At 44.7% G+C, this 21,046-nt stretch overlaps 1 protein-coding gene across 5 annotated transcripts; it reads left to right on the top strand.

Annotated features, from left to right (window-relative positions):
• Positions 1-7,984: 7,984 nt before the first annotated feature.
• NCOA4 (nuclear receptor coactivator 4) lies at positions 7,985-20,772 on the top strand. 5 transcript variants are annotated; one of them, XM_080347563.1, is made up of 10 exons: positions 7,985-8,065; positions 14,022-14,175; positions 14,616-14,756; positions 14,877-14,965; positions 15,454-15,562; positions 15,909-15,980; positions 16,616-16,762; positions 16,972-17,970; positions 18,311-18,400; positions 18,968-20,772. In XM_080347563.1, exons 2-10 carry the CDS (start codon positions 14,035-14,037, stop codon positions 18,971-18,973), a joined length of 1,794 nt encoding a protein of 597 aa, XP_080203689.1. In that variant the 5' UTR covers positions 7,985-8,065; positions 14,022-14,034; the 3' UTR covers positions 18,974-20,772. The 5 variants fall into 5 exon arrangements, with proteins under 5 accessions (XP_080203689.1, XP_080203688.1, XP_080203687.1 ...); XM_080347562.1 differs by lacking the exon at positions 7,985-8,065 and adding an exon at positions 8,075-8,139; XM_080347561.1 differs by lacking the exon at positions 7,985-8,065 and adding an exon at positions 8,389-8,630.
• The last annotated feature ends 274 nt before the right edge of the window (positions 20,773-21,046 follow it).

Below are 21,046 nucleotides of genomic sequence, written 5' to 3'. Positions count from 1 at the left end.
TTCACCCAAATCCTCGGTGCTGGCAGCACTGACACTCTGCGAGCTTAACCCTTTTGCCTCAGTGCTCCTTCTGTCCCTTAAAATAGGGGAACAGTCACCTAGTAATGCAGTATTTTGTTTAGTTTATATCATCCCTAGACACTAACTGATGTCTCTAGAAGGACCGAACTGTTAATGATACTTGATAGCTACGGGATTGGTGATGGACTGATGTGCTTAGGTCAATGTTCAGCACAGACTGAAAGGAATTGATTCTAATATCAGTATACTGATGAAATAGCTCTGAAAAATTCTTATAATAATTCATTTCACTTGAAATTATTATCTTGCTCTACTGACAAAGGAGATGTATCACCATATTTATCGGTACCATTCCTGGAATAGAGGCCAAAACCTGTCAGATGTTTGACACTGACTGACTTTATTATCGTTGCACAGTTGTAACTTGAGATTATCTCTGACTGCAGGGTTAAATACTGAGATACAGTATATTGTCTTGATGTTTTAAATAAAAACCTTCTGTAGTTAAGTCAATTATTTAAAAACAAAACCAAAAACAAACCAAAAAGTTGCTTAGTCGATGCCATATCAGTTTTTAAATTATTGTATTTATTTGTTTGGTCTTCTCCTGAAAATGTCAATTTGTTCTGAGAAACAGCTTTTTAGAGTTGTGCTCGTGACAGGTCGCTTAAAGTCTGGGATCAGGTGGGAGTGCCACCCAACCGAATTCACTCCGGGCCCCCATAACAAACTTCCCAGTGATTCCTGCTGCCCTCAGGTGATGCGGGGATGGGGAGGTCAGCCCAGGGGCTCCCCGGAGCTGGCAGCCCCGTGACGGGGTGCTGCGGGTTCTCTCTCACCCCCGTTCAGGCTGCAGTGTTTGCAAACTGCTCGAGAGACCTTTGAGTCGCTGCAGCCGGGATCCTGAACTGGTTCTGCTAAGGATGGCCACAGATCTCTCTCATCTACAAGTTCTGCTGTGGGAACCCCTGCCCTACAGTAAGCTTATCTTAGTTCCAGATGTAGCTTAAGAAATTGTGTGTTGTACAGCTGTGCCAGGAGTCCCCATGGAACAATGCTGCTCCGTGCCCGTGGTCCCTTGAGACATGGGTAGGGAGGAAAATGCAACCAGCTGTTCTCTACCCAGCTGTAACCAGGAGTATTTCAGCGAAAAAAAAGCATCTTCACTGTGCAGACAGGGAAATGTATTTCTTCGTGATTACTTCTCTGCTTATAGTCAGTAACAAATAATGTCAAGGTGGACTAATTGCATTATTGGATAGATATTTAGTCTTTTAAATCCAAAGCAGCAATGACCTGTCTGAAGACGTGCTGAGGTAAGAGGCCTTCTGAAGGATGTTATTCCTTTTTAAAGATAGAATAAGAGAAAACATGTAGTTTTGCTTAGGAAAAGCAGCACACGATGAGGCTGGGATGAAGCAGAATTTCAGAGCAGAGGTGAGACCCAGGAACGCCAGCTCCAGACAGGGAGTGGAGGCAGGTGCCCTACAGACACTGCTAGAGCCCCCTCTCGCAGGAGCTTTTCCAACTGTGAAATTGCAACGTTAATGCTTCATTACCATCTGTTCCTTTCAGACATGTTGAGGTGATTAATTTGTCTTCTTAAGCCCCTTGAAAATGAGAGCAGTCTATTAGTGTTAAGTAATACTGTTAATTGGCAAGAGAGAAGGAGGCAGCATGTGGGTTTATGAGTTAGAAATAAATTCTAATCAACTCCTATGGTACCAGTTAAATAACTTGGTGGGACTTGCTGCATCAGTCACTTGTGTCTTCCCCTTTCAGGGGGCTTTAGGATTGTAAGGGTGAAGTGAGTTTTCATTTCTAAGTTTTATTTTTTTCTTCCATTCAGAACCGTGGATCTGAAATGAAGAACACGAAGTCCCTATTGAGCTTCTTTCCAAAGCCTTGTTATTTACACCAGTCACAATATCCAGCTGACGCTCTGCAGACAGGGAGAATCTGATGCAAAGAGCCCTGGGCTGCAGTGTGTCCAGGGCATCCAGGGCATCCTGCTCTCCCGCCCTTCTCTGCAGGGGCAGATCTAGAGAGCCACATGGTTTGTAGAGATGAAGAGACAGGTAAGCCTTGTGGGTCATGTGTTGGTCAGTGAGAATTTTGTTCCTTTTCTTGCTCAAAAAGAAACTTGCAGCCAAAAATTCTGCCCCATATAAAAATGCACGTGCTCCTTCTTCACCTCTGCAAGCTGGAATGAATGCATGTATTTTCTGTGGGGCAGCACCCCTGCCCTGGGCAAAGCCAGGGCTGCGGAGTCTTTTCTTCCTCCCAGAGCTTCGTCACAAGACCAAGTATACAGTCATTTGTGGATCTTACTGCTGGTCTGCATCAGTGAAGGGAATGGCATGTATCCTTTGCCCTGGTCACTCGGGTGTCCAGCTTCCATCTTCCTCAAGCTGCAGAAGTGCTGGGTCTTGAGCTGACAGCCATCACATGCACAAGGACCAATGTGTTCAGATAGCAGAGTACTAAGCTGTAGCTTGTAAGTCTTTAGAAGCATTAATCCTGTCTAATATGCAACCTAAACAGATGTCATCTATCTTATTATCAGCCTTTCAATATACTATAGGCTACACCACTCAGATGACATGTGAAAGAAGCTTAGAAAACAAAGGGGGGAAACACAAGCGAGGAAATGACGCTGCAGATCCCCATCCCGTTCCAGCTGCCTCCTGCTTGCCTATGGGCAGAAAAGACAACTCCGGCAACCATAGGCGACTCAGCAGAGTAATGGAGGAGAGATTTTGTCCCCTGTGGTGTTGAAAGTAGTGTAACACAAGGAATCTGGGTCAAGAGCTTTTGCAAGCTTTTGCTGAGCAGGATTACATCTCCTGGCTCCGCCTGGCACTCAGGCTGGTGTGCAGCCTGACAGTAGAGACCTGCTCTTCCCCCCCTGCATTTTCTGGTTTCTGCTCTGCTCCTATAATTTTATTGCGAAGCAGAGTTGTGGTCACAGCTTCCTACACAGTGAACCTTGCTGAAACATCCTTTGTTTGTGCTTTCCAGAGCACAGCTGCTGACAGGCGGCTCTTTGCAGTGCACAAAGTGCACAGAAGCATCCAGGCCTGGATGCTGCGATCCGATCTGTGCAGCACTGCCCTGACAGCAGCGGCAGGAGCTGGAGCTTCTGCTCCTTCCCCTGCCACAGACACAACACCCTCTGTAATGACACATGATAAGAAGTCAGTCCTTTCATCTCCTCCGGTTGCTTTTTGCGATGCTTGTAGATAATTTTGCTTACCCTGACACTGGCTGTAGTGCAAGCTGCTTCACCCCGGATTGGGACTGAGCAGAAATTCTGGCATGTAGGGAAGTGAAATGCTGTCTTGTGTTCACATTGTCTTGAAAACCCTACAAATGCCGCTGTCTCAGAGAATCCAGTTTTAGGAAAGCCTGTATGTTAATTTGAATGAATGGTGTCATGGGTTATGTTGTAATTTCTTCCTTGTTTTCACAGTCATCTGTGTTTGCTAAATGTTATGCTTTTTACAGCATCAGCCGCGCTCTGACAGTAGAATCAAGGGTTAATTTAACGCCATGCTGCTGTAGCTGCTTTCTTAAAAAGGATCTTGGAAAAAGATGAGACAAGTGTTTCCGAGAAAGCAGAAGAGACCTGTTTTGATTGCGCGATGCCTGTTGTTAAATAACCCAGTTCTCCACTTAAAGGAGAACAATCCCTAAAGCCATAACATAGCATAGGTGTCAGATAAAACAGCCCTTATGCTTTAATGCCTTTATACGAAAAAACTTACCTCTATTTGGGATACTAAATTTGGAGGGTCTTACCCCGTGCTAGACACCTTTTGCACCTTTCTAGCATCACAGAAGCCAAGTCTTTTCTGATGAAGACAATTAATAATAACCTTTCTTAGTCTAAGCTCATCTCCTCAATCCTGCTGCAACAAACAGGAGGTAGTGAACAATCTGGAGAACTACATTATGTAGGATCAAGTGCTGTTTTGTTGTTTGTTTTCTAATTAAAATGCAAAGTGAGTCCCTGGAAATAAATAGTTTCTCAGAGACAACATCTTGAAACCAACTCACACTTAGTTTCATGCCCAGTTATTGAACACTGAGGTTGTCTCCCTTAGCCTGCATCTGAGCTGTCTGCCAAGGCGCCAAATGCAAAGGGGCTGCCCTGTCCCAAAAACCCGTCACTTGCAGGTTGAGAGGTATGGGGGCTTTAATCTCCAAATCCAGCTCTTCTCATGCACGTGTAGAGCTCACCACTAAAATATCAGAGACCTATGGTGAGCTCTACACTTGCACGGGAAACTTTTTCACTGACGTTTTGTTTTCTTAAATTTACAGCATTTTTAACATCCCAAGAGTACCAGGCAGTTATTAAAACATGACTGTGTGGTGTATGCAGAACCTGACTAAGGATTAGTTAAACATTTATCTTCTTCCTCAATATTTCAAGTTGTAGGAGCCATTGAGTCTAGGATCTATGAACCACTGTTGGGATGTGACTTTGCCTATTTAATGTATTTCTCTGTGTGTTGTAGACTGGCCAGAAAACTGTGGCAGAGGATTTTTTCAGCCAAACACCACAGGGAGAATTATATCAGACACTGAAGCTAAGTCACACTCCTGGCCTTGGCGAGTCTCCTCACAGGTATGCACAGCCCTCATGGCAATTTTTCAGTGACATGAGCATCACTGTCTTGGAAGAGGCTGCTGATGAAGTCAGTTAACGCTCTTACTGACAACACTTTGCGTTGGCATGTTTTTGCACAGCTATTGAGTCGTTCCTGCTGCTGTTGACACGTGGTCAAGCCTATTGTAACCCACAAAATATGGATGGACATTCCTCTCATTTGTAAGGCAGGTGTGAGCTGCAGCACCTGTCTGTCATACCTGAACAGAGTGTGCTTTCGCCTTCATAGCTGGGAAGACATTTAATTTCTGGCCATCACAGAATCTGTGTCTGCAAAATGATACATGAAGTGGTTGCTGTTTGAGATGCGTCTACCAGCTGAAGCTTTGGAGAGTTTCAGGAGGGAAAAATGAATAACAACAACAGGAAAAGAAAGGCAGGAAAAAAATAGTAGGGATTGAAATGGCTATATCTGTGGTTTTGTTTTAGAGAATGTTTGGGACCCTTAGGAAAATCTACTTGCCCAGGCATCTGTCACACAAAAGATGCTGTGTTGACAAATGTCTGAATGTTTGGGTATGTGCTTAACAACATGTGTGTGCATGGGGTGTGGAGTCCCACTGCCTTCACTGCATATGTGGTGAAGTAGTGCATTAATAAAGGCATTTCCCTCTACAGTTGTTAATAACCCCTATTGCAGAAGATAAAGCATTTCTGTTATCACAAGTTAGTCTGTTCCTTTTCCTTGTCCCTCTGCTCACGGGTGACACTTCTTTGATTAAATCTTCTGTCATTACTTTTTGCGCTGATAGGTTTGGACCACAGCAAATAAGAGATTTGTTCGTTCTGTGGCAGGACTCTTATTCACAAACACTGGGTTCTCACTGCAGCCCACTGCTTCCAGAAATAAGTTCTGCCTTTGGTTAGACTTCTTGGGGAATCTACAGAAAACCTTTCTGGAGACCTGTTTGAAGGAAAGATGTGTGTAGAGTTAGGTGTATTCTGTACTTCTGTTTCGTGTGAAGTGGGATAGACTGTATGTAGGATAGACAAATAGACAGGAAACAAAAAATTAGCAAAACCAGAAACACTTAAACTAGAGGAAGAAAAATGCTAAGAGTGGGGTGCAGGAAAAGTTTATTAAAACATCTGGGTAAGTCTGTATATGAAACCATTTATGTGAGAGTTCAAAAATCTTTAGTTTATCTCTGGCATTGGAGTACCGCAATACAAAAAGCAAAGATTCAAGGCACCTAAATACAGCACAGACAGCTGTGAAAATGCCCTGCAGGGAACTGAAGCCCGGGACTGAGCTGGGCTCCTTGGGCAGCTGGCGGCTGCGGGGTTGGCTTTGGGCCGCGGGCAGGATGGGCTGGGAGGAAGGGCTGGGGCAGACCTGGGGCGCAGCTGCAGGAGCCAGCGCCAGGCCATGGCCTGCCCGGAAGGGGACCAAGGACAGACGTCAGACAGGACGTCAGGGAGGGAGGGAGCGAGGGCTGCGCGCCCGGGCTGGCAGGGACACAGAGAGAACAGCCTGCTTCCAGTGATGGAGATGGTGGTTCCCCTGGGAGCTGCATGGTTTTTCCTGACACCCACGATGACAACTCTTCTGTAATTTCATACTCTGGGACCATTGCTGTGTCTGAGAGGAGCTGCTGTCAGCTTGTTAGTCTCCCTTGTCATCTGGCTTCACCCCCAGCTGTGCTGTGTTTGCTGTGCTGCTGTCAGTGCGCTGCATGTCTTTGTTTCCCTTCTAAAAGGCAGCAATGTGCTCCTCAACAGTGTGGCAGAGCTGCAGAACAGGGGACATACATTATGGGGTGTTAAACATAGAAGTTAACATGACTGTTTATCTTCAACTGAATTATCGCAGTTATTGAAAGAGGAATGGTCTAAACAGAAACCAGAATCATTCTTTAAGACCATGTGCATAAAGCCATAAAATTTTCTGTAAAATTATTGAAGCAGAGAACATTCCTCAAGGTCTTTGTGTTTTGGGTGGTGCAGAGTAGCACAGTTTGTCAGGCTATCATCTGAGAACTGCAGGAAAAGCTTCCACTTCTGTATCGAGGCTTCTGTTTCAAGGGGCTGTGGAGGGATGAATCCCACCCTGCCCTTTACTCTCACACCACAGCCCAGCAAGGAAGAATCTTTGAGTCTACAAAGAGGGTCATTAAGCGCTTTTGCTGAACCAAGGCAAAGTCAAGTGACGGGCTTTATGGTGCAGGACTACACGCATGACTCCCATTTGGCAAGCAGCAGTAATAAATTTTGGGTCTGGGAGCACATGCAGTGTCATTTACCTACCAAGGGAAAAGTTGCATGCATCAGTCCTCATTTTAACTGTCCCCGATGTGTATGTAGATCCCTTTCACACATCCAAAATGTTTCTCTTCGTACTTTGGTTGGACACTTACTGTCAATACTGATACACAGTTTTAACCATCACTGAATAACAACACATAAGCCTCCATCTTCACTACTGTTTGAACACGAGGAGATCATCTTGTTTGTTTTTCCATAAAATCACATCTCTACCCAACCTTTTGACCTTATTTTAGCAGACTATCAATTTGACCTTTGCTTAGGCTGACGCCTTTTAAAATTTCATTTTTTGATCCATTGTGTTGGTTTGGGTAAAAGGGCACATCTGGTGTGGCTAAGAGTATGTGCACCGCCATCAGTGGCGGGAGTAAAGAGCCCATTAAAAACATGCACATGGTTCCTCTGAAATTCTTTTAGGGGTGAGATACAAGATGCACCCGGTTGGCAAATCCTATTATGAAAGCCCAACCTTACCCACAAGGAATCCGCACAGTGTGTACCGCATGAAGCACATCTACCAGTATGAATGGCTCTGCAAAAGCCTTGGAGCAGTCTGGACTATGACATTGCCTAAGCCGAGCCTGCGGAAGGCACCAGAGCAAACGGCTGTGTGGGCTCTGCCGGCCCCGGGGGCAGCTCCTCACCCGGACAGCCCTGCTGGGAAACCGGGGGGGGGACACACAACTGCGTGGGCGCTGCTGCTTTGCAAGGTCACACGGGTCTGCGTTATTTTCTCTCAAGTCGAAATACACGGAGCAGGACGATGCAGCACCGGCTGTGTCTCCTACATGTTCAGATAAGCCCAGCACCTGCCGTGCAGGCTCCGGGGGTAACACCACACCCGGGATGAGGCGGCTGACTCCTCTTTTCTCTCATGTCAAAGTGAGATTCTCCCGGCTCGTCCCCCCGCCCGTCCCCCCGCCCGTCCCCCGGCTCGTCCCCCCGCTCGTCCCCCCGCCCTGCCGCGGGTCCCCGCACCGCCCGCTCCGCCGCGCCGCCAGGGGGCGGGCGGGCAGCGCGGGCGGCGCTCTCGCGAGAGCGGCCGTTGTTGGCCGGGCGGCTGCGGCGGCGCTGGGTGCGGGGCAGGGCGCGGAGCACAGATCGGTAAGCGCGGCCTGGCTGCGGGCCCGGGGGCGCTGCGGCCGCGGGCCCGGCACCGGGGTGCCCCGGGGGTCGGGGTAAGCTGGGGGCCGGGGACCCCGCGGGCCGGCGGCGGTTGCGCGCAGTGCGTGGGCGGACACGCGTTCCCTTGCGGGGGGCTGGCGGTGCGTTAATCGGTGTGAGGGGTCTCTGGGCAGTGCCGATGTCGCCGCCCGGTTTGGGCTGATTTAGGAGGAATGCGGCTCCTGCGCTTTAGGAGGCGGCGAGGCCACGTTTCCGCGCAGGGCGTGCGGGCGGGCGCGCAAAGCCGGCGGGCGCCGCAGGGCCCGCGCTGCCCGCACCGCCCGCACCGCGGGGTGCAGCCGCCGCCGCGGGGCCCGACCGAGCCGCTCCGCCGTACGTGAGGTGCCCTGGGGGTGGGCAGGCCCGGCGCCCCGCTTTGGATGCGGCCCAGGAGTAATCAGCTGCAGGTCGCTCAGGCGGCGCGGCTTGGGTCGAGCGTGGCCGGGCGGGTCGGTCAGGAAATCCGAGTTCTGTGGTACGGGGCTAACACTGATCCAGCTGGAAGGTATGGGAGTTTTCTGTTGATCTCGGGTTTTATTCTTATGCCCGTGAGAAGCTGAGCTGTTGGTACCCCTAAAGTCTTTCACACCGTAATTGAAGAGTCAAAAAGCAACAGCTGCGCTTTTCGAAGGTTGCACATGCAGTGTCAGCCGGGGTTAGGAGCGATCAGGGGCCGTGCACCGCGATTACTGCACGTTTGGAAACCTCTGTTGATAGGTAATGGGAACGTGGTTTGAGCCAGAGCGTGCAGGGATTTTGTTAGCCATTCTTTCACCTTTAAAACTGGTACTTGTGGCTGGGACTAAAGGGAAAGGCTGACAAAAGAACAGGATTGTCTTCTGCTGGGGTTTTAGGTAAGGTATGCAGATACAGGAAGGGAAAAAAAGCTGGTGATCACTTAAATATCCTTCATAACTCTGCAAGTGCATAATATAGTACTGATGGATATTCAGAGTGTGGCAGCACTATCTCTGCAGCCATGTGCTTCAAGCATAGTGAGGGATTTGCTAGTTGTTTTCCAAAGGGTTTTAAATGCAAAAGTCTGGAAGATGGTGGTGTTGTAGTGTAAAATCTGCGTTAAGACAACAGCGTGTCCTTTCCACTCTGGGGTATCTGCTTTGGTGTTATGTGTAATAATGGCATAATGATTTCAGGTCTTCATATTTAGATATTTTGTGATTTTACTTATATGTCTGCTATGCTCTACTTAAAAATATATTTACAATCGATGGAATGAAATTATGATGAGACATCTTGTCTCAGCTGCACTGGTGACTTGCGACTCTTTGGAGCCCAGGTCTTGTGAAGATGCCTCAGTATGTGCCCTTTGTGTACTGACTGGGCTCTTCCAGGGCTGAAAAGGCAGGTGTGTGTGCTCAGGTCTGTAGTGCAGATCGAATATAGTGCAGGCAGGTAAAAAACTACCTGAATTTTAGAAAATGTATTACCTGAAACTTTATTATTCCTTGAGATGTTAATTTCACTTTCACACTCAGAACTGTGAGAGGTCAATTTTGCTCTGTGTAGCCTGTGACTTGCAAGATGTTGCAGCATATACTTGTTTAGGAATAAAATAGCCCCCCCAGCAGAAGCTCCACACAGGTATTGGCTTGTCATGTTGGTGCTGTACTGTACTGTATGAAATGCTTGTTATGCTTGGCTGTAGATGGAAATTTCTGAGATTCATCGTGTGTACTTACAGTACTTCACTCCCTGACCACAACTCCTACGTACCTAATTTGGGATACTTACTTAAAAGGAACCACTGTTTTTTGGTGGGGTCAGATGGAAATGAAGAGGGATTTCAGTTCAAACAAGCCAGCTGGCTCAAAACCACATGAAGACAGGTCAGAGAGACCTTTGGAACAGCCTTGTCCTGCCAATTGAAAGAAATCCTTCCACATTTATAAATAGAGTCAGTTCGACGTGAGGTTTTGTTCCTTTCAGAAGCTTTTCCCCAGGAAAGGCTCAGCTCAGCCATCTTTTTGAGGTTATTCCACACCCCTTGGAAATGGCAAACAATGATCTTCCCAAGCAGCAGCAGGGGTGGTTGTGCTGAAAGTGAAAAGCTGGTAAAACCAGTTTTTTGCTGGCCTGCTAGCAGATTGCTAGGCTAGGAAGGGTTTTCTCCTTCTCTGCTCCCCACTCATGTGATATTTAATTAAACTCTAAGACCAAAAAGAAGAAGGTTTTTGTTCAGCAGTTTCTGATCTACAAGTAAGAGAAGACTCTGGGAAGTAACACCTTGGGGTAGAGGCAGGCAGCCTGTTTGGAGACCAGGGATTGTATAGAGCCCTGGGAACGGTAATAAGTGCTGTGTCCAGGAGTTCCGGCTGCAGCGTTTTTGCAGCGACAATCCTCCAGTGAGGCTTTTGGGTGTTAACACAAACAGCCAAAAATCTTTCAGTAGAGATGGGTGGTTATTTTGCAGTTGGGAACAAAAAATATTATCTTCCTGCCTCATTTGGGCAGTTCCTTTAGTTTCACAGCTGTAAGTTTTTTACTGAGTATGTACTTTCCTCATCTGCTTGTGAAATTGTAGAAGCAAGAGTGGAGGTGATAAAAATTGTGTGTGTGTCATTTCAGTCCTTCCAGGAGTCAACTGCATCTGAGGGGTTTATTATCAGAAGGATTTCTGGCACTTCATACACACAGTGCTGGGCTGGCGAGCCTCTTGGTGCTGGGGTTTGCCTGTGGCCGGGGATGGAAGGTTTAATTGGGCTGCTGTGTGGGCTCACAACCCCTTTGGCCCTTGTTGCTGTGGAAGACATGCGTGCTGAACACTTAGGGTGTGCTTTCTCGTGTTTATTACATGAAAAAGGCACATTGCCACACTTCTGAAGTTGCTAGAAATAGTGGTTTTGTTGCAGAACTTTCTGGGGTTGTGGTTTAAATTGCCAGCGGGATGCTAGAAGGCATTCGGTATTTTAGCCGGGAGGAGAGCAGGGCTGGGTCTCGGCCGCTTCTCCTCGCCGGGCAGGGGTGCGGTGGTCGGTGCCTTGGCCTGGTCCCCGCCCAGCAGATCGGCTGGTGCCCCGGCGAGCGGGGCGGCGCCTGCGGGGCGGGCCGGGCTGGCCCCCGCGATAAGGCGCGGGCGGAGGGGCCGGCGGGCCGGGCTGCGCCGCGCCGGGGGCTCGGACGCGTCCGCATCCGGCAGCCGAGCCAGCCGGGGTTCGGAGCGGAATTTGCTGCGGCACCGAGAGCGGGTGCGCGTGACTGTGTGAAAGCGTTTTGCAGTCCGTGCTTCTGCGGAATAGAAGGTTGGAAATGGAAACAGCTTTATAAGCGGGACACTGCTGAATTGCTGCCTTCGCCCGGAAAGTAAGTGGTGAGGATGCCGTGGGTGGCGGTGCAGCCCGGGATGCAGGATACCCGTGGTGGGAGAGCGCCCTGTGGCTGCAAACGGTTTGATGACACGGAAATTGCCAAAAATGGTGATTCCGTATTGCAGCCGTGTATCCTGCTGCAGAAGTTAACTGTGTGTTGTTACTGTTGAGCATATGATCTAGGATATTTTAGAGCATGGGACCTGAAAATGTCCTAAGTTCCTAGTGCTATTTGGTGATAACTGGGAGGTGAGACCAGTTATTTTTGGTAGAGGCTTGCAGAAAACTGGAAAGATGGATGAATTGACTCTCGTCCTCAACTGTAATGTCATATTTTTGCAAATTTTTGACAAAGCGTAAGAACAGCCATTTGACAAGAGCTGGCTGGAGGAAAGTAGCATTCATTCTCACCGTATGCATTTTGGAGAGAAGCTCTTGTAATCAAATGAAAAAACAGAAAAGCAACAAATGCAAGTATTTTCAGAGCTCATTAGGGGAGCATGTGTAAGTTTCTTAAATTTTACTGTGCCAATAGGAAGTTGCTAATGCAAAGTGAGAAAAAGTAGCATTTCTTCAAGCATTGAGCCCAATTCCCTAGTGGCATAAATACACATAAATAGTGGCATAAATACACATAAATAGTGGCATAAATACACATAAATAGCAATGCAGCATACTTTAGACTTGGCATTTGTAGGTATATGGCTTAACATAATTTTCACAAAATTCTTTCGTTATCTACTGTGCAAGCAAACATGGCAATTACATTTAGCCTTTCAGACTTTGACTTGGTTGTTATGTAACAGTATGATGCATGACATCATAAAGAACAAAATTAATTTTTTTGTTTACTTTTGAGTATGCAACAGCTTTTAATATATTTAATATTTTCTGGGCTGGGTATATCTCTGCCTTTGCATTAATACTTTTAGATTACATCTGAGAGCTAGTTCTCTCACTTATGTTTTCCTGTAGGTTGTATATGAGAGAGTTGACAAACAAGATAAAATCTAAGGGGTGTTGCGAAGAGAAAGTTTAGCTTTTGTTAAACATCACTAGCAAGGTGAAAATCACAACACCTTATAGGACTGAACCTTTGCATCAATTAGAGTATGCAAATACAAGGACAAAATGGCATTTATAGCACTGAATGGAGAATGATGTATTTTGGAGCTGTGCACCGTAATTTGGTGCAGGATAAACATAAGCTTAAAAAATAAATTCAAGTTCTCTTTTCTAGTAGTTGTGCTCTGCACTTCTTAGGAGATGAGACGTTGTGACACGGATGCGATTGAGCTGCATGGAGGGGTTTGGTGTGGCTTCTACGCCACGTGTCGTGGCTGGGGCACCTGAGCACGGGGAGTCTGTGGTGTGGGGGAACCCAGGGGCATGCAGCCTCTTGTGCTGCCTCACAGCAAACCTTGCGTTTTCTGTCAGCTTCCGCTTGCGAAACGCTTGTAGTCCTCTGCTCTCTGAAATACACAACTCATATATCTGGTGGGACTTGGCTGTAGAAGGATTTTTGGGTTGCAGTTTACATGGTCATGGGGCTTGGAAATTGCAGACTAAATAGCTGCTCAATAACACAAGCTCTGTGGTTGTCCTGTCATATTCAAAATACTATTTTCAGTTCTCTCTAAAGGAGTGGTAAAATCTGTGAAATATTTAGCTTGGTACATGTGTATGGTTTAACTAATTCTGCTGGGAATTTCCATAGCTGTCATTGCTGAAGACTTGTTTTAAATAGAATGTTTACTATGAATCTTTCGTTAGCTTTCAGGAATCGCACCAAACAGAAGAATCCAAACTCTTCAGTAACAAAATACCTACTGTTTAGAAAAAATGCTTATATTGATACTTACCATTTTTACTAAAAATCCATAGTTAGCTTTTTTCCCTTACTTGCCAGAATCCTTACCGGCTTAACTTCTGTAGACATTTTGTATCTGAGCACCTTTTACTTGACGATATGCTGAAACTGAGTAAGTAAGCATGGCTTTGACCACAACAAAAATAATGGGCAGCTGCTATAAGTTTGGGCCTTTGCAGTTTACTAAAGAGTGATCTGTGTATCAACTTTTTCAGTTAAGCAAACTGTATTAGAATTTTCTCATTTTTGGGAGCCAGCTCATTTACCTGCAGCTGAAAAAAGGGTGACTGAACCATTTCTAGCCCCTTGCCAGGCCATTCTCCCCCAGCTCTGGCAGAGCTGCCAAACCTTGCCCAAATCAGCCCTCAGCTGCTGGAGCTTGCTGGCCAGACATGAAAGTCAGAGGAAGGTGAATGGCAGGGCGGATTGCCTAAGCTGCTGCGGTTCAAGCTGTTGTCACATATCTGTTGGTTTTCCTGTGATTGTGCAAACTGCAGGGGCTGAGGCACTTGAGACACCAGTGTTGCTCCAGGAGAAAACTTTGCATTTAGAAAACTTGCATCCGTGTAGGGTCTTAGGGTTTTTTCTCTTTTGTTCACCTTTATTATTGAGTAAAGCAGATGGTTCTTCATGTGATGCACTTCCTCTTCCATTAAAGAGGAATAGAAACTATTAAGAATTTTTTTTTCCTTGTGTTTAGGAACACTTCAAGAATGAGTCCACCACAAGATAGAAATAGAAATTCCTGCAGCAGTGAGTCTCTGGCAAAGTGCCTTCAAGCAAAGAAGGACTTGGAAGCAGCTCTGTCTGGGATTGTCAAAGCTGAACAACAGATTAAAGAGAACTGGCGGGAGGTAATTTTTAATTATTTTTTTAAAAATTAATAACTAACATCACTTTAATGACAGTTTTCATTATTCAGAGTACTTTCTATTATGATGGTGGTCTGAAATTTTCCTAGAGACTTGCAAGCATCTTGCTGTGTAATTTGGTCATGCTCTTCATAAAGGTATTCCTGTATTACTAGCTTAGGCATGCAGAATTTACTGAAGCTGTTGGTTGAAACTTCAGAATAGAGAGAGATTGCAAATAATGTCTTTTGATACTTCTTTAAAGGTAGCCTTGGAACTTTTACTAACTGGAGTCATGTAGCACTGCGGGTGACTGTGGTTAGTTTTTGAGAAATAAATTGCTCCAAAAAGACCACTTTGACAAATATGTTGTCATCAGTGTGGCATATACTTGTTCATACTGTTTGGCAGATGTTCTAGGAATGGTACATGTTACCTTACAGGTGAAAGCGAAGATTCACAGCCACATCAGCCGGCACCTGGAGTGCCTGCGCAGCCGCGAGGTCTGGCTGTTTGAGCAGGTTGATCTCATCCAGCAGCTGAAGGAGGAGGCCTTGCAGCAGCAGGCGCAGCAGCTCTACTGGGTAAGATCTCCTTGTAAATTGTTGCACTGGCATTTTTAAGTAAACTTTGTCCTTGCAAGGATGTTCTCAGTTGTAATCTTAGAAGCCAAAACAATAACATGTGTTTTGTCTTCCATGCAGTATTTGGGACAGTTCAGTTGCCTTATTCATCAGCTGGAACGATCCTATAGTAACGAACTAGCAAACCAGATTTCTGTTTGCCTGGAGAGGTAAGTGTATTTTATGATGCAAGTTGAGACAGTTGGGATTTATTTTTACTTAGGAATTCATTCTGATATTTGATTCTAATAGAACTTAGAGTAGATGTAACTCACTGTTTCTACATTTTTAATGGTTCCTAGAAATAAGATCTTGATAGCAGTCTGAGATATAATTCCTCTCATCTTTTTTACCATAGATTGAAAAAACCAGGACTATAATGAGAAGGAGAGGTACTTATTTGTGCAGATTAATTCAAATATTAGTTGTTGATGGCAATTTATGTAAGAAGGAGAAACTTGCGTTTTACTGGCTATTTATTCTATTGGTTTGTGGATAGGCATCTCTTTATGCAAGCATTAAATGTTTGTTACCTAATTAGTGCCAAGTTGGCTTGGAAGCCTTTTATGAAACAATGAACTGATTGCCAAAACATGACAGATGAAGAAGATAGTAATTTTTTAATTTTTCTTTTTCTTTTTTTTCTTTACTCTTTCAGACTGGGAAATCTTACTCTTAAACCAGAGGAGTCTTCCATCCTGAATTTTGAGGCTGACACATCTTATCTTCGCCAGGCTATTACCTCATTTGGTTCAATTAAAACGATGGTAAGCAGAGACAGAGGGAATGATGATTGTATTCTTACTGTATTCCAGAAACTGAAAATTAATGTTATGGTTTTCTTTAGATGTCATTCATAGATGACATTCTGTGATAGAAATATCTTGGAATTCTTTTGTAAGCAGCATATCTTTTGCATTATTGGAGAAAATTCTCTTGAAGAGGACTGGAGGTGGCATTTTTATAGTGAATCTTTCTGTGTTCTGTTTTTACGTGTCAAGAAAATTGTTTGCCACAAAGAACTGAGCAGTTGTAACTGTGCTCTCCTTCAGCTTAATTCATTGTAGAAACTGGACAAAACTGAGATTTAAATGAACTTTGCTTTCCTTACAGCAAACCTCAGAGAGAGAGAATACTTCTCCCTGGTTCCCAGGGCAGAACTGTGCCCTAATAAACTGTGAACAGGTAGGATTAGGACTTGCATTGGTAAATATTTAATTGTATGAAAGGGAAAAGGAGAACTCACACAAAATGTTAGCTTGCTTGAGTAATGGCTTCTCTTGGTTTGTTAAGATGTTGGAGGAGTCAGTAACAGTTGCTGTGACGAGGGTTAGTGATCTTATGTTCTAGCTGCTCCAGGGACAGACATGCAATATCAGAGTGTGAAAGTGAATTTGGAGTGTGACTGTTGGTCAGAATTTTCTAACTGAATATTCCTTCTTGTCAAGTCAGGGCTTAGAACTGTGTTCAGCTCTGCACAGAAACAGCATCAGTGAGTGAGGGTAGCAGATCAGTAACAAGAGTTCTGGTGAGAAGGAGGGTTGTGGCTGGGCTACATGTATCAAAACTGTGTGTTGTAGAACTTGTCGCTTCCCTTTCTTGTCATTTGCTCTATGAAGAGTCTGAGATCAAAGAATAATCTATCAGTGCAGAGGCTTAAAGTCATATAGGTGATTGGGGAGTTACTTGTTCCTTAATTATAAGGGAATGTTTTTTCTTTTAGTTCAGAAATACTGATGCATGTTGAATGCCTGTTTTGATGTTCACCATAGATCACCCAGCAATTAGACTTTCTCATGACCAAGAACATTCTTTCTCAGCAGAAAACCTTGTGTGGGACAGTGGAGGCCTCACTTGCTGACTGGTTGCTTGGAAGCAAACCTGTGGGTGTTTGCCAAGCTCCGTATGTTCCCAGCACCAACCTTGAAGAATGGGTTACACAAAAGTGTGTGTCAGAGCCCAGCCAGGTAAGCCTTTTATGCACTAAGCTGGTTTTTAGTAAAGGGGAAAACACAGTATCTGATTGCAGGCGGAATATGGTGGGAATTCTCTTAATTCTGCCTCAGTGTTCAACTACTGCTTTTGCACTGTCAGAATGCTTCAAATTGTAACTGTGCAAAGTTACTGAACATTGTCTTTTAGTGTTAATAGATGCATTCCAATGTGTCTTTACTAGGATTTAAATTCTTCCAAAGTCTGTTATTTTGAGCAAGCCTGGGGAAATCTGAAAAATCTGGAAAACTGGCTCCTGCAGAATCAACAGCGTGATGTTGCTGGGAAGACAGAGTCCCCTGGTCGCAGGGACTCTGCCGCTACTTTCAACTCATCGTTTTCCACTATGGAAAGGGTAGAGGAATTGGAATCCCTTGGACAAGAAGAGATGGATCTTTCTGACTGGCTGCTTACTCCTGACACAGAAAATGGAAGTAGTGCTTCAGATGAGAAATGGAAGTATGAATTTAAGCCTTTTAGGGAAGAATTTAATATGAATGATTGGCTCCTCAAATCTGAAACATGCACCAGTTGTTGTGGCAGCCAGATCAAAAGTGTGGAAATTGAGAACCTGGGAAATCTGAAGTGCCTGAATGAGCATCTTGATGGAAAGAAGTCACCCACTACACCTGCTGTAAATGCTTGGCTTCTTCAGCATCCGCAAGCCCCGCTGAAAGTGGAGGATGTGTGCAAAGCTAACGAGCTGTGTGCCAGCTTTTCAGAATGCGTGTGTGATGAAAACTGTGGAAAAGAGGCTCTGTGTAAATGGCTTCTGAAGAAAGATGGGAAGGATAAAAATGGAGTTCCAGTCAGCCAGAAAGATGTACCAAACCCTGAGCATGAGAAGGCCAACTCTGCTGCCAATACCTGGCTTAAGCCCGCACAGCAGCTCACAGGGGAACCCATTAGTGCAGAGAAAGCAGATTATTCAGCAGAGATCGCAGAACCCTTGAAAGTGTTGCTGGAAAGGCCTCTGACAAGCTGGCTAGCCAAAGCAGAGAGTGCAGAAGAAAAGGCGAGTAGGGAAAAAGCAGATAATAATTTCAAGACTCCTTTCCTAGACCTCTTGGCTCCATTCCACCTCCCCTTGAACGTAAACAGTTGGGTGTTGGCTTCAAACAACGTAGAAAATGCTCACCCACCTCCAGTGGAAGATAAATGGCTTCTACGCAAGAAAGCACAAGTGAGCATAAGTTTTTGTTACTGCTGTGTCTTAAGCCAATGTGCCATGTTTGTTGTTTTATTGAATTTAATGCCCGCTTTCTCTTCCAAATTCATAGCTCTTTTGGATAATACTGACTGACAAATTTTAGGCTTCCTAGCTCTTTTAGTGTTTTTGGTAATTAGTTACTTAAGTAGATGAGGACAGTGTTTAACACAAAACAACTTACTGTGTGTTACTAAATGAAGAAAGTGTTAATCTCGGAGAGTCAGAAGTCAGTTTTGTTTTCTTTTGCAACACTTGACAGCATTTGAATGTATTTATATTTGGAGATCAGTAATTAAGGTGACTTGTCTTTCAGGACTTCGGCCTTCCTACAGTTTGCGACCTTTTTGCCTGTATGAAACTCAATGGAGATAAAGAAAAATGGCTGTATCAGACTCCTCTACAGGTAGGATGCACAGAATGTATTGGAACAGCTGAACCTAAACATAACTCGGGGGTACAGAATACAGACACTGTCAGCTGTTGTCTACAGAGTTCTCCAAACATAATGCACAGCATTGTGATTTCCTCCCCATATACATTTCTAACAGCGTAGACCATTCCACTTCTTCATCTTCCTCCTCTTTTGATCACAAGCCGGGGAGGAATTACTAATGTTCTTGATCAAATCACTCTTCAACTGATTGACACTTGGTAACATCTTGGTAACTTCTGTTGTAACCAGAATGTGCAGTTAATGTTTAAATTTCCAGGCAGCTTCTTTCTTATCTCGGTAATGTAGTTACAGCTGACCTCATGTTTTTCCTTTCTGCCAAGATAACTCTTTATCATTGTTTTTGAAATTCATGAAAAAAATCCTTAGCGGGTGTACTTCAAACCCTGAAAGGCAAGATACTCAGTTCTAGGAAGTATTTTAGTATGATTTTTTTTTTCCCCCAGGGTGTCTTATACATGTTTATTTCCAGAAGTGTTGCTGTTTATCAGAGACTAACCCCATTTTAAATTTGTTTAGATGTGAAGAACTGGAAGCAGCGAAATCATCCCTTTCCTGCTGATCAATCACACATCACGCTGAGTGACCGCAGCCAGCTGAATTCTTGTGTTTTGTGTTTGGCCATCTGCTTTTTCTTCTAAAAATATAACAAAAAAGATTACTCATATAACAGAGTTATGGTGCAGAAGATGCCTTTTTGTTATGATTAATTCTGAAACGTAAACCCACTGAGCATAAGCAATCTGATACTATAGAGGTGTTAGTAAATTCGTATGTTATGGGAGTACATAAATCTTCTTTAATGGGCTGTCACTTGAAGTATGTTGAAGCCAGTGCAAGTATAAAGCAAAATCTCTCTGGTGCTATGAAGTGTCCACCTTTGGCAGTGACTTCAGAAGTGTTGCCATTCCTTTCAGCTGCTACACCTTTGTCATGAGTTGGGTTCCAGCTTCCTGGGATTGCAAGATAACTTAGGCTGTAGTTGGAAGCAATTTCTTTTAATGAGCAGTTGCTTACGTTAAACGTTTCATCTGCATCTTGTATTGGTGTGTTTCCCAGCCGAGTATGTATACTCCAGATTTTGAAAGAGATGTGAATTTATGGGACCCGACACGTGACAGGAGAATTGGTAACTTGGTGTTGAAAGAAAACTTTTCTTGCAAATTTCTGAGGCGGTCAGAGAACAGGGTAGAATGTTAATTTTTATGCATCAGTAGATCAGATCCTACTATGTCCCCAGCATTTAGTAACAATTTGAATTTCACTGAAAAAGCTGTAAGATTAAATGTGTACATTTCTGCTAGTTTTAGATAACTCATAACGAACTTTTATTGACAAAACCACTGCAAAGCAGGCATCTTAGCCACATAATACTTAAAGGTAATATTGGGGAGTTCGATGCCTTCTCATCAGATTGACGTCATGCTGTTTAGTTGGGAAACACTAACTTGGCAAACTGCGTGGCTCTCATTGATCCATTTTAAAGATATTTAAGCTGTGGATTTTCATGTTGTTATGCATATGAAAGTGGGGTCGAGTAACTCTGATCTGTGTAGCTGTGCGCATAATAAGAGCAATTGCTCTTCAGCTATTTAGCATTTTGAGCCCATAGGAAGGACTGCGGAGATGTTAGATGGAAATGCGGATCACACCTGTCAGCTTGCATGAAAAACTGTGAAGTTATGTAGCTTCTGGTGCAGCTTCTAGTCACTTAACAAATTGTTCTTCATGACAATTAAAAACAGCCTCCCTTCTCCCCATCCCTGCAGCCTGCCTGGGAATAAAGGTGACTTCAGTTCTTCACAACCCTGTAGAAATGATTAACAAGAACCACCTTGGTATCTCTTTGCAGTGGGAACACATTCCTGTCTGATAGAACATTTGTTTGAAAGTAAGTTTTTAGTCAGAGAGGGACATTGCCGATCTGAAACCAGTCCCTGGAACGGCTTAACATCAGTGGACCCCTTGAGGCTTTTGTACTTCCAGAGTTGAGGCTTTTTGCTGGAAGCAAAGAGATGTGTTTGAAGTTCACTTTCCCCTTCAAACGTGTCCTTGTTGCTGCATGGGAAGGCTGCACTGTGACTAACTCCAATAATAGTCTAATTTGATTAGCAGTTAAACTTCAAGAAGGTGAGTGACGAGCAGCCCACCTCTTACAATTAATTCCTTGTAGTCATTGTGTGCTACTTTGTCAGTTCATTATGAGCCTCTTAAAACTGGGGGGGTCTGTATTCCTTTACTTACTCAACCAACTTGTTATCACTAATTGATATTTATGTAAAACATTGATTAGTCTTTTCCATTAAAAAATAATTGCAACCAAAGGGTGTGGTACGTCTCCTTTGTAAGACGGTGAAGGAAAAATGCTGAGGCAGGCATTGCTTCTGTGCAAATTAACTGAAATGCTTTGTGGTCACGTAATGTATGTATTGGTGAAAGTCTGGAGCTTTATGGCCTGTTTCAGCAGGAGACTCTCCCCAGGCCGTGTACCTGCCTGCCGAAGGCCTGTTCCAGCCCTGCCCTGAGCGCCGCAGCCTGTGGAGGAGCAGGGAAAGGCCTGGTGGCCGTCAGTCACTGGTGACAGCAGCGGTGCAGACG

This window comes from Nesoenas mayeri (genome assembly GCF_963082525.1).
Source record: "Nesoenas mayeri genome assembly, chromosome: 7".
NCBI lineage: Eukaryota > Metazoa > Chordata > Aves > Columbiformes > Columbidae > Nesoenas > Nesoenas mayeri.
This window is presented reverse-complemented; position numbering and strand designations above follow the sequence as displayed.

Bases quoted from the DNA above. Each gene is read 5' to 3' on its own strand.
- NCOA4 (XM_080347559.1), top strand. From the start codon at position 11,031: ATGCTAGAAGGCATTCGGTATTTTAGCCGGGAGGAGAGCAGGGCTGGG. The intron at 11,447-14,021 runs GTAAGTGGTGAG...CCTTGTGTTTAG, and splicing joins TTGCTGCCTTCGCCCGGAAA to GAACACTTCAAGAATGAGTC. The intron at 14,966-15,453 runs GTAAGTGTATTT...TTACTCTTTCAG, and splicing joins ATTTCTGTTTGCCTGGAGAG to ACTGGGAAATCTTACTCTTA.